The 13522-nt window shown below is 37.5% G+C and overlaps 1 protein-coding gene across 1 annotated transcript in view; it reads right to left on the bottom strand.

The window, feature by feature from the left end:
- Positions 1-13522, bottom strand: part of LOC125240144 — a 42112-nt gene that overhangs the window by 25031 nt on the left and 3559 nt on the right. The window contains exons 4-8 of the mRNA XM_048147991.1: positions 13361-13455; positions 7914-8052; positions 7346-7500; positions 5757-5933; positions 5194-5280 (exon numbers count right to left, since the gene is read on the bottom strand). Coding sequence (XP_048003948.1) covers positions 5194-5280; positions 5757-5933; positions 7346-7500; positions 7914-8052; positions 13361-13455 — 653 coding nt within the window. The remainder of the gene's footprint in view (positions 1-5193; positions 5281-5756; positions 5934-7345; positions 7501-7913; positions 8053-13360; positions 13456-13522) is intronic.

The raw sequence follows: 13522 nt of genomic DNA, 5'->3' as shown, positions 1-13522 counted from the left end.
CCGTCAGTTAGATCGTCCAAAAATACTGAACAGATATTTTTCGCTTTTTCTAATTAATGAAAAAATACAAAGATATAGAGCATCAAAGTCCCGGAGTGGGGGCTTGTGACGTCACTTCTAAGTTAAAATTGTACCTAGGCGTGACGTCACGCGAAACTTCAACGCACTGTACCGTCGTCATTTTTCGTTAAGAAGAGATCAAGCGTGCCCAGGCCTTCCAGACCTTCCTCAAATTTCAAGGATGAAACTTTGGGACAATGTAGAGTTCACATCGGCGTTTAATGTGTTTTGTGTTTTGTATATTTTACATACTAGTTCGATTAGAAGAAAATAAATAAAATAAATAAATGTTATCGGCCAATTTTTTTGCTATCAAGTGATGAAGGTGAAAAAAAAATACAATGCTTACTTTCACTTAAATTCTCAAGGCTGATTTTTATATATTCACATGTTAGATATTTTCTAGTTCACGTTGTTAGAAATTGGTTATCATCAATGCCAGACTGTTTCCGCCGGCCATAACTTTTCACCAGACGCGACAAAGTTGGCAAAAAAAAAACGACTCTAACTTACCTCATTTTCTCAAGCCTGATTTTGATATATGATACGCAGGGACCTATAACTAGACCGTTTGTAAGCAGCCAGACCAATCGGATGGACCCAACCATCCGCCAGACCGACTTAAAGTTTCGATATGAGCATTAGTAGAATTGAAATATTCCGGGTCTATAAAAGCTAAAAACTTGAATTTTCTACATTAAGCTACGTGTATATTGTATACTTGACGTAATAAGCGACTTTCAAAAATTTTACTTCTAAGGAAATAAAAAAATGAAAGTTTATATGTGGTGCAAGATTAATTTTAAGCTATGAATTTTATTTACACTGCGTAAGTACATGTGTATTTTATTATAAATATAACTTTTACCAGACGCGACAAAGTTGGCAAAAAACGACTCTAACTTACCTCATTTTCTCAAGCCTGATTTTGGTATATGATACGCAGGGACCTGTAACTAGACCGTTTGTAAGCAGCCAGACCAATCGGATGGACCCAACCATCCGCCAGACCGACTTAAAGTTTCGATATGAGCATTAGTAGAATTGAAATATTCCGGGTCTATAAAAGCTAAAAACTTGAATAACGAATTGAATGTTATATTATAAATAACGTAAACAAGGAAAAAACAAATTGGTACAGTGCATTATAAATTAAATATTCAATTCAAAGAAGTAAACAATCAATGTTACAACGGTATATAACTAAACGAATTTCCTTTCTTCTACAAAACATGGTAACATACCTAAGTGACGAACTTTAGAATTACAAGTTTAGGAAGTTTAAACATTTGTACTCAATACGAACATCATCAACCCCGTTATAACCCATGTCGGAGATGCTGAATTTTCAGACACGAATACATTTTTGGCATTCTTCAAATACATGTATGCCGTTATAAAAAGTTTAGAATACTTTACGTGTGTACACAACATATACACTTATACTTTCCACCTCATTTTAACTGAACTTATATAAATGCTTAAATAACTTTTGTAGTATGCGAGGGATTTGATATTATATGCAACATACACATAGTGCCTTTATACATAGTGTGAGGTCCCTCGCCCACAAATTAAAAAGGATCGATCTTAAAACTAATTTTAAACCACCTTGTTCGACGACCGAAAAAAAGTTTAATTTACTTTTCTTCTTTAAATTTATAATAAAATACACATGTACTTACGCAGTGTAAATAAAATTCATAGCTTAAAATTAATCTTGCACCACATATAAACTTTCATTTTTTTATTTCCTTAGAAGTAAAATTTTTGAAAGTCGTCAAGTATACAATATACACGTAGCTTAATGTATGAAATTCAAGTTTTTAGCTTTTATAGACCCGGAATATTTCAATTCTACTAATGCTCATATCGAAACTTTAAGTCGGTCTGGCGCATGGTTGGGTCCATCCGATTGGTCTGGCTGCTTACAAATGGTCTAGTTACAGGTCCCTGCGTATCATATATCAAAATCAGGCTTGAGAAAATGAGGTAAGTTATAGTCGTTTTTTGCCAACTTTGTCGCGTCTGGTAAAAGTTATATTTATAATAAAATACACATGTACTTACGCAGTGTAAATAAAATTCATAGCTTAAAATTAATCTTGCACCACATATAAACTTTCATTTTTTTATTTCCTTAGAAGTAAAATTTTTGAAAGTCGCTTATTACGTCAAGTATACAATATACACGTAGCTTAATGTAGAAAATTCAAGTTTTTAGCTTTATAGACCCAGAATATTTCAATTCTACTAATGCTCATATCGAAACTTTAAGTCGGTCTGGCGGATGGTTGGGTCCATCCGATTGGTCTGGCTGCTTACAAACGGTCTGGTTACAGGTCCCTGCGTATCATATACCAAAATCAGGCTTGAGAAAATGAGGTAAGTTAGAGTCGTTTTTTGCCAACTTTGTCGCGTCTGGTAAAAGTTATATTTATAATAAAATACACATGTACTTACGCAGTGTAAATAAAATTCATAGCTTAAAATTAATCTTGCACCACATATAAACTTTCATTTTTTTATTTCCTTAGAAGTAAAATTTTTGAAAGTCGCTTATTACGTCAAGTATACAATATACACGTAGCTTAATGTAGAAAATTCAAGTTTTTAGCTTTTATAGACCCGGAATATTTCAATTCTACTAATGCTCATATCGAAACTTTAAGTCGGTCTGGCGGATGGTTGGGTCCATCCGATTGGTCTGGCTGCTTACAAACGGTCTAGTTACAGGTCCCTGGGTATCATATATCAAAATCAGGCTTGAGAAAATGAGGTAAGTTAGAGTCGTTTTTTGCCAACTTTGTCGCGTCTGGTAAAAGTTATGGCCGGCGGAAACGGTCTGGCATTGATGATAACCAATTTCTAACAACGTGCTCTAACACATATATAAAAATCAGCCTTGAGAATTTAAGGAAAGTAAGCACTTTTTTTTTTTCACCTTCATCACTTGATAGCAAAAAATTGGCCGATGGGCCGAACTAGAAAATATGCACACATTAACCGCCGATATGAACTCTACATTGTCCCAAAGTTTCATCCTTGAGAATTTGAGGAAGGTCTGGCGGGGGCTCTGGGTCTCTATAGTAAGTATACACAACAACTTAAGAGGTCTCTTATCGCTAAATACTTACTCGTTTTAACTCAGATGCGGAGTTTTTGATGCCAAAAACAGCGATCTTCTTACGCACAGTTTGCGGCATGTTCACGTAAAACAAAATGGCCGTCTGTATCCATCTCTCACTACTGTGCTCTGCCTACCCCCCTTGGAAATGGCTTGAGTTTATGTATGTATATACTTACTCTTTTTAACTCAGGTGAGGAGTTTTTGATGCCAATAACAACGATCTTCACAGTTTGCGGCAGGTTCTCGTAAAACAAAATGGCCGCCTGTATCAATCGCTCACTATTGTGCTCTGCATACCCCCCTTGGAAATGGCTTGAGTTTATGTATGTGTATACTTACTTTTTTTAACTCAGTTGCGGAGTTTTTAATGCCAATAACAACGATCTTCTTACGCACAGTTTGCGGCAGGTTCACATAAAACAAAATGGCCGCCTGTATCTATCTCTCACTATTGTGCTCTGCCTACCCCCCTTGGAATTGGCTTGAGTTTATCAGGGTGTCCACTACTAAACCCAAAAAAAATTCCCTGACTTTTCCCTGACTTTCCATGACCATTTAAGAAAATTTCCCTGACCAAATTTTAAATTTTTACCGCTTTTGCTTAGGGTTGCAAAAAAACGTTTTTTTTCTGTCTTGAAAAAAAAACCTAAAAGTTTTTAAGAATCACTCGTGCGTCTGTCTGTTCGTCTGTCAATCCAATTTTTTTTCCAGAATATGTTTGTTTTCTAAAGTACGAAATATTAAAATTTGCAAGGCAGTTCATACTTTTGTACCTAAGGTTAACTATTAAACTTTAATTTCTGGTTTTATAAAACTAACGTAAACGAAATCTGTAGTTGGTAGTTATCGCCATTTACTTTTGGCTATACCAGTGCCGGCCCGTGCATCATGGTAGAACGAGTTTGGGTTTCGGCGCCCTTAGATATTCTACACTAGAAAAAAACATCTCGCGAGCGCAGCGAGCGCGAATTTTTTTCCCCTTTTTTTACGTCCCTGGGACTGGTAGTAATTATTATGTACATAACATAGGAAACAAAATGGAGTACCTAGTCTATCAGAGCAGAGTAGTTATGTGCAAGTTGCGGAATGATTCCAAAAAAATTTTAAATTTCATGAAAAATTCACGAAACTTTCACGAAAAATAAAGGGAATTTAAATTTATGAAATGAATAATAGTAAACGCGAGCGAAGCGAGCGCGAAATTTTTTCTTTGTTGTCAGCGTCGGGATGCCCATTTAGGTGTTTTGCCACTACATGATGCCTTTAGGTTTCCAAGTGTTTGAAGTTCTCTCATCGTCACGCTTATTATCCTCCTATGCTCCTTTGACTCATACAAATTGCGCCTCTATGTGACGTTTTGCGCCATTAGCTTTATGAGGAACTCCGCTTTGAATTGTCGGATAGATACTTGGACAGCGACGTAACTTTATCTTTGTCGTTTTCACATCGCCCTAACAGAAGCACCTGACTTATGAATGTTGTACACGGTGACATTGTGGTGCAACTTTCTAGTTAATCTGAATCACAATAACTGAATTTATTCCCGACCCCTTCGCCATTTTGGAATATGTGGGTAGGGCACGCAATGTAAAAAAAAATGTGGATTTTTACACATCTACGATTTTGGGCCGGATAAATTAAGGTCAGCTAGAGCATGAAGATATATCTCGTTAGCAATCACTGGGATGGAGGCCAGGTACTATACTTGTCATGAAAAGTCTAAAGAGACAATTTTAAGTGGCCTTAAAATCACTACCGGGAATCCATCTTTGCTGTCATGGATGTGGCCAACCCAAGAAATCATATTATTTTTTCAATACTTTTTGATTTTTTTCTTGGTGCCAAGTTTTTCCCTGACCTCCAAATCATTTCCCTGACTTTCCCTGACTTTCCATGACCACTATGAGCTTCCCTGACTTTTCCCTGACTTTCCCTGACTTTCCAGAAAGTGGACACCCTGTTTATGTGTTTTTGATGCCAATAACAACGATCTTCTTACGCACAGTTTGCGGCAGGTTCTCGTAAAACAAAATGGCCGCCTGTATCAGTCGCTCGCTGTTTGGCAGGCTGTATTCTACGCACCATAGTACCTGCGAGAGAAAATTAATAATTTTTTTTTATTTATACCACATGACAGCAAATGACATCAGGGCTTGGATACCGGTTTTTTCAAACCGTCATCATGTACTTGCGGACAAACCTTTAAATTTCGTTTTCGTTCGAAAAACCGTTATTTTTAAACCGGTTTTTAGGAGAACTCTTTCATAAAGGTTTCGTTCGATTAACCGGTTTAGAACAAAATAAACCGGTTTATTCCGCAGAATGATAGGTAATACTGTTCTAACCAAACAAAAAACTCGCTAAGTGAACGTAGGTATTTAGGTGCGTCTAGCCGCTAGTCGAATAAACCGGTTTATTTCGGTTAAAATAAAGTTCTCATAACGTTCGCGTTCTTTAAAAAGTTCGGAGTAAAATCGAAATAAACCGGTTTTAACCGGTAAAAATAAACCGGTTCCAAGCCTTGAATAACATATGATATATGATAGTGGTTATACTTAGTACTCACAAGCTCAGCATCAGCGTACGACATTTTCGTCCTCATCTCATACTCCAGTGTATGTATATCTACAAACTGGGACAGATCTCCGAAACTTTCGGAGCTGCCCAGTACCCGTAGCGCTGTCGTTTTGACTTGGTAGGACGGTGACGCCGTGTGTGGGAGGACTTCGGTTGTTAATATGTTCTGTAATGTTAAAAAAAAACATTATAAAGACCTAAATGCAGTATTTAAAAGTTATTTTCTCAAACATGCAATGAAATATTGTCTTTACGTTCCTTAAAATGGGCTGGGAAGTATCGCTTTTTGGGCGCAACAACTCGAGAGGACTGTAAAGGGATTTCATATTATTTTTTAGGCCTAGGCCTGCAAAGTAATTTTTTTTTATAAAATATTGTCCTTCAGAGCATTTTTTTTTATTTCATTGTATGTTTGAGAAAAGCACTATACATGCCTCGGCGTGAAAACGGATTCCCGGCCTCGTATACCTATCCGGCCTCGCTCGCACGCTCGCTCGGCCGTATATACCCACTTGGCCGGAAATCCTCATTTTCCCGGCCTCTGATGTAATGTACTATTGTTTTACAAGGGAGAAAAGTTGTTGTTTAACCGCACGTGCCAATATTGATACCCGAGCAAGCGAAAGATTCCAATATTGAACCGCGAGCGTAGCGAGTACTGAAAAACATATTTCAGTTTTCCGCACTTGTATCGTAATGTACTATTTTCGACTGATAAAAACTTACCACTAATCCTGATTTGTCCACAGACTTCATCACTGAGTAGATGCTGAGTAGTCTCCGTGGGGGCAGCGCCCCACAATTTCGAGCAAAGTGCTCGGTCTCTTGAAACTCGCTCGCAGAATGTGCTAATACTATGATAGTAACATGATTATACAGTTAATAAATAACCGCTAATCCTGATTTGTCCACAGACTTGATCACTGAGTAGATACTAAGTAAAGTCACCGCGGGGGCAGCGCCCCATACTTTCGAGCGAAGTGCGCGGTCTCTTGAAACTCGCTCGCAGAATGTGCTAATACTATGATAGTAACATGATGATACATTTAATAACTTACCACTAATCCTGTTTTGTCCACAGACTTCACCACTGAGTAGATACTAAGCAAAGTCACCGCGGGGGCAGCGCCCCAAAATTTTGAGCGAAATGCGCGGTCTCTTGAAACTCGCTTCCAGAATGTGTTAATACTAAGATAGTAACATGATACATACATACATACATGATAATACAGATAATAACTTACCACTAATCCTGATTTGTCCACAGACTTCACCACTGAGTAGATACTAAGTAAAGTCTCCGCGGGGGCAGCGCCCCACAATTTCGAGCGAAGCGCACGGTCTCTTGAAACTCGCTCGCAGAATGTGCTAATACTATGATAGTAACATGATGATACAATTAATAACTTACCGCTAATCCTGATTTGTCCACAGACTTTACCACTGAGTAGATGCTGAGTAAAGTCACCGCGGGGGCAGCGCCCCACAATTTCGGGCGAAGTGCACGGTCTCTTGAAACTCGCTCGCAGAATGTGCTAATACTATGATAGTAACATGATTATACACTTAATAACTTACCACTAATCCTGATTTGTCCACAGACTTTACCACTGAGTAGATACTAAGTAAAGTCTCCGCGGGGGCGGCGCCCCACAATTTCGAGCGAAGCGCACGGTCTCGTGAAACTCGCTCGCGGAACAACGATGCGTGTTCGGCCAGGATTGTGTAGCATACTGAAAACAAATATAATATCAGAACATGTGTGTACAGAGTTGCAAAAGCTGCAGCTGCAAAAGTGTACGAAGAATTTATTAAAACTGGCTTTACAAGAACCCGCCTGACGGGCACTCGTAAGCTTTGCTCAGAGAATTTAACCCGCTGGGCGGGTTGTTGCCATACAAGCGGGCGGTTACAAATTATGACCGGTTTCTGAAGTAGTGCGCCATTTTTTGCCTAGTCGTGAATGTGTTAATGTAATGAATTCATTCATGATTTGTCCATGCAGTTTCGCCCATCCATGAAAATCGTTTCACTATGTCGGGGTTTTTTTTATGGTTAGGTTATTAGACAGATTTTATGCTTAATTGTTTTTACAAAACTGACAGCGAGTTAACTTATGAAAATGCCCATCAATCTTGTTTCGTACCGTTCTGACAGCCATTCTTCTCGAGGTATACTCTGGCGAGGTTGTCGTAGAACTGGTTTAGCTCCGCACAGGGCAGCTCATCGCCGAAATGCTTCAACAAACTGCACACGCCTTCTAGTGCTGCTTTAGTCACTGTGTCCTAAAATTATTACGTAAACAGGGAACTTGATTGTACTTAAAATGGAATATTTTATACCGTACATACATACAATCACGCCTGTGTCCCATGAAGGGGTAGGCAGAGCACATGAAACTACTCAGGTTTCAGTGCCACTCTTGGCAAATAAGGGGTTGAAAGAAAACGAAACTGTGACATTGCAGTGACAGGTTGCCAGCCTCTCGCCTACGCCACAATTTAACCCATATCCCATAGTCGCCTTCTACGACACCCACGGGAAGAAAGGGGGTGGTGAAATTCTTAACCCGTCACCACACGGACAACGCACGCGGGCACGGGGCGTTATACCGTGTACGAAATAAAGCATCAGATGAATATAAGAAAAACATGGATAGAAGTTAATTTTGCATCCAATTTTTATTTTATAAGTCAGGTAAAAATATATAAAGTAACTGAGTTGGCCGTGACTAGGGAATGCAATCTCGTTCTCGCGAGATCTCTTTTGTACGAGATCTCGGTCATTTTTAGCGAGATTGATCTCGGCCGAAAAATGAACGAGATCTCGCGAGATTAACGAGATTGAACTCGAGCATAAAAAAACGTCTCATTCGAAGCTCGCCAACTGACTAGACATGTTTCGTTCGCAAATAAGTGATTTATATGAAGTATATCATTTTACTGAACTCGACAACTAGTCAACTTAGAAGAGATCTAAAGATTCAACTCGTTTATTTCGCTCAACTCACCTATCTCAGTCAAATGTTCGGAAGGACGAATGACAGATTTGGACCGTTTCGGAAGAATTCGGAAGGCGTCAGGGCAATTTGCTTGATACACCATTGTAGTATTACACTTATGGCTCTGCGTTCGTCCAAAAATTCGTAAATTAGATGGTTTATATATATAAACCATCTATTTTACGAATTTTTGGGGAAAGACTTTTGTTAGATATTGAGATAGATAGGTTATTATATATCTATTTCTGTTTTTAATTTCTATTTTAGTTTCATATTTAACTGTCGGGCTTAAGAAGCATATTGTATTGGTAGTCTAATATTTTTATGTAATTTATTAGTAGTCAACTAACACACATAACATAATTGAGTATACCTATCTAATGTTTTTATGTGGGTAAATTTAATAACGTTAGGGATAACCTTGACTTTTATAATGTTAAATACATTTTTATCCTTTCATCCATAAATCGATACGTTGCGGAATCTTTAACCTCTTGCATGTCGTGATTATTTTTTTCATATGGTTTCCTGTAATGCGGATCCGCATTCCGGCATACAATGAAGAAGTTAACTAGCCTCTACTGAGTACTGTAGGCAAGTCAACGAATTCGACATTGGCGATTTTGGCACGCTTCGTCTTTTTACTCACTCGTGAATAAATAATTTCATTTCATTTTCTTACATGATAATCCATACTTAAAAGTGTTATGTTAAATATGTAATGTAAAAAACATAAATGAAAAATAGTCAAAATAAATATTTGTTTTATAATATCATTCATTCTTATTATTTTTATACTATATGTATACATTGCTTTATTGTGATTATTTACAAGAATAAACCCACAAACTTGCCAATCTCGCGAGATCTCGAAATTGCCGAGATCTCGCGAGATTGGCTTCATGAATTCCCGAGATCTCGCCTGGGCCCCAATCTCGGCGAGATTGCATTCCCTAGCCGTGACGTCACTCAATTCGATTTCATATTAATTCCATAGTAGCGAGTCGTTGAAATTCGTTTTGACAGTTCTTAAAAAGAAATTGATTTGACTAGGAGGCAAGTAGCCTATTAAGAAAAAAACCTATTATCGTATAAATCGTGCTACTTGCATTCTAAGACACGACTAAAAACTGAAATAAATGTCATATTGAAAGAAAAAAAATATTTTTTAATAAATAACAGAGTTAGTAAGTCACTTTTGTATGAGGACAGTAAGTGTTGCTATGATAAAAAAAAATAGTTCCATTTCTAGTAATTCTACACTTTTTTGCCAGGCTGTCCCGCTTGCAATTGTTAAATCAAATCAAATCAAAATAATTTATTCAGCAAATAGACCACAGGGGCACTTTTACACGTCACATGTACATATTTAGAAAATATTTAAAATTGAAATTACAATTGATACTATTATATACTAATTCTAAGTTCTAACTAAAGTTAACTCTATACAATTAGAGATGTAGAAGGTCTCTAAATGTCGAATTACAACCAAGAACTACACTAAATATAAAAAGTACAAATACAAAAGAAAAAGTCTAAAATTACTTTAGAGGTGCAAATGACTCTAAATGTCACAACTAAAGATAAAATGTATATCTACTTAATCTAATTCTCCTTAGAGATGTATATGGTCTCCATGAGTCAAAATCATATATTTAAAATATTCACTAAAAGAAAGGAAACAAACGACAACCGAACAAAGTGTCCTAATTTAATAAAAATTAGAATTAAAGTTACTAAGTTATAACAGCCCCAGTAAGCTTAAACCAAGGACGATTATAAAGGACCAGCAGAGTCCATACTAAATACCGTACCCCGTTGGCAGCCGTAAATCTATGTCACTAGATGTCACTAAGAGTATCATATGAATAAAAATGTCGTTTTTTTTTTAAATACGCACGCGGTAGTTCAACGGCATTACAAGTGATACAGTGAAAAGTATATAGATGACGCTAGGGGCCCGTGTCATGTTTCAGTCCCTGTTTACAACGCAAGCCATCGTTCTTATTTTGAATTATGACAATCATGCAAAAGAGTACCATACTGTCAAATTTTCTATCTCTTTCATTTTGAGCGTGACGTCAATGATTAGTAATATTACTTTCAATATATTTAAAATTTAGATTTTGATGAGGCCATTTCGAACGGTGTTTATGATAGATATCATGTTGACAATCAATCTCCTGACCGTCTCGCTCACACCAATCCTATCGTATATTTGAACGAGTGCGACCGAAACAGTTGAGTATTATTGAAGATTTTTGAATGTATAAAATCTTATTGGTAGTTGTCGAAAACCCGCTTTTTCCATAAAGTGTTTGCGCGACGTCAAGTGAATGATAGGCGTACGAGCAAGTACGCGTTGGGTGATCGACTACTATGCGCGGCGGTTTTTACGCGTACTTACGGTGACACACAATCGAAAAAGGTTGTCGAGCCATAAGTACGCATACTTGCTCGTATCGTACGTCTATCACCCACTTCAGACTGCGTTTCGATCGGCGTTTAGCGTCAATGATTATCAGCTCGGCTTCATGGCTTTACGAACCTTAGCTCGGACCATCGAATATGAAACTTATAAACTTCTTTATACACAAGGGTATAAAGAAGTTTATAAGCAGGTGCTCCATGACACCATTGCACCAATCTGTCGCCAGCACCGCTACACTTCAACGGCCAAGTCACACAACATCCATACTAATATTATAAATGGGAAAGTGTGTGTCTGTTTGTTTGTCCATCTTTCACGGCAAAACGGAGCGACGTATTGACGTGATTTTTTAAGTGGAGATAGTTGAAGGGATGGAAAGTGACATAGGCTACTTTTTGTCTCTTTTTATATCCCCCCACTTCCTTAGAATGGAGGATGGAAGTTTGTGGAGAGATTTTCGAATTTAACGCGAGCGAAGCCGCGGGCAAAGGCTAGTTAACTATAATAATAAAGAAATCGCAGTAAGGAACTTTATGTAGATTTCATTACTTTTTAGAGATAAACAAGCAGCTCCATCGAGATGGCTAGCTATTTTTTACAGAATGTTTTTGGTGGGATATATACAATATAAATAGGCATAGGTATATAACACTAACAAGGTATCTATTGTCTTAGTCCGTTTTTACATTATCCGATCCGATATCGGATGTCGGAAGGATTTAAATGGAAAAAATCCAAGATAGCGCCTGTAATGTATGGGGTATCAGTCCTACATCCGATATCGGATCGGATAATGTGGAAACGCATTTAGTCTCATTAATTATTACTTATGTCAGAGTTTCACTAATTATTTCTTTTTATTTATTTATTATCTCAGTTTAGGTTTACACGAGTACCAAACGAGTAGTATACGAGTAGAAAATATATTACCAAAACAATACAAACTATCATTAATTTATTATAAAAACGTAATCCAAAGTGCCACACCTAGTCGGCCAGTGCATGGCCTACGCTGCCGATGGTTAGGGTGCTCGGAGTGACATACAAGAAACGCTGAACTATCCGCGTTCTGTCCAAGACGAAGCCTGACCGACGAAGCTAGCAAGTCTCTCTACATGTTAGCTGAAATACTGTCAAACCGTTCACTGTGATCACTCAGATTATTATAAGCAAAATGATCTTCGAATGAACTTTCTGGACAATTGAGATGCATGGGCGCAGTCGAAACCAGCTCGCCGCTTCAGCCGTGTCCCGTTGAAAATCGGAAAGATTCTTTTCCTTAGCACATTTAATGTTTACAAATTGGATTCGCCTTCTGTCACCTAAACTGGTAAATTTATGTATGAGATCATTGGTCATACAATTATTAATTTATACAGTTATTAATTCTGTATCTCTACTCGCATTGCTGCTGCGATTCTAAAATATTTAATATCCATATATTATGAATATTCAATAAATCATACAATGACATTTGTGATGTGACATGGATGTCAGATGTCACATCTGTTGGCACAATGATTGCGTTTTGTTGAACGTATTTGAGCTCAACATATAGGTTTATTATCACTAAGGGCTGGTTTTTCAATCGCCAGATAAATAATATCTGTCAGATAAATGTTAGCTGTCATTGTCATTTATACGTGTGATGAAAAGGATAGTGATAACTTTATCTGATAGATATATTTATCTGGCGATTGAAAAACCGGCCCTAAGTATATTATATTAACGAACAACGAAACGGATGTGACATTTTCCTAGTCCACCAACGTCATCTAGTCATTTTATTTGGTAATAATTAGACAACATGCAAACAAACTTAGCCAGCGAAGCGATCACAACTACGTCGAGACGACTCGAGACCGACCAAAAAATATAATTTGTAAAAATTGTGTTTTGAGCCAATATTTTGATATTAAAATAAAGTTTTTTGATAGTTATTCATAGTATAATATCAAAACAAGTAAAAATATGTGTGAAAATATGTTTTTTTCCACTCCCGGGTTACGAAACAACGCCATCTAGTTTTAAAGCAAAAACTAAGCTTTTTTCAGGGGTACGGTTTTTTGTATGGGCTATATCAGTCTAGTATTAAATGGTCCTTGGCTTAAACAGACCGGTCTTCACAGTTTCACATGTTTTAAATAGTATGAGGTATTACCGTGTTCTTGTTGTTATCGAGCATGTTGAGATACCCGCGCCAGATGCGAGTGAGCTCGTCGCAAACGACCGCCGGGTGATGCTCGCACAGGGCGCCTGCGTAAAGACAAATAAAGCATTTTCATACAAACGACTATTGACAGTATTGACTAAATAGTACATT

The sequence above is a fragment of the Leguminivora glycinivorella genome, chromosome 26 (genome assembly GCF_023078275.1).
Source record: "Leguminivora glycinivorella isolate SPB_JAAS2020 chromosome 26, LegGlyc_1.1, whole genome shotgun sequence".
In the NCBI taxonomy this organism is placed as follows: Eukaryota; Metazoa; Arthropoda; class Insecta; order Lepidoptera; family Tortricidae; genus Leguminivora; species Leguminivora glycinivorella.
This window is presented reverse-complemented; position numbering and strand designations above follow the sequence as displayed.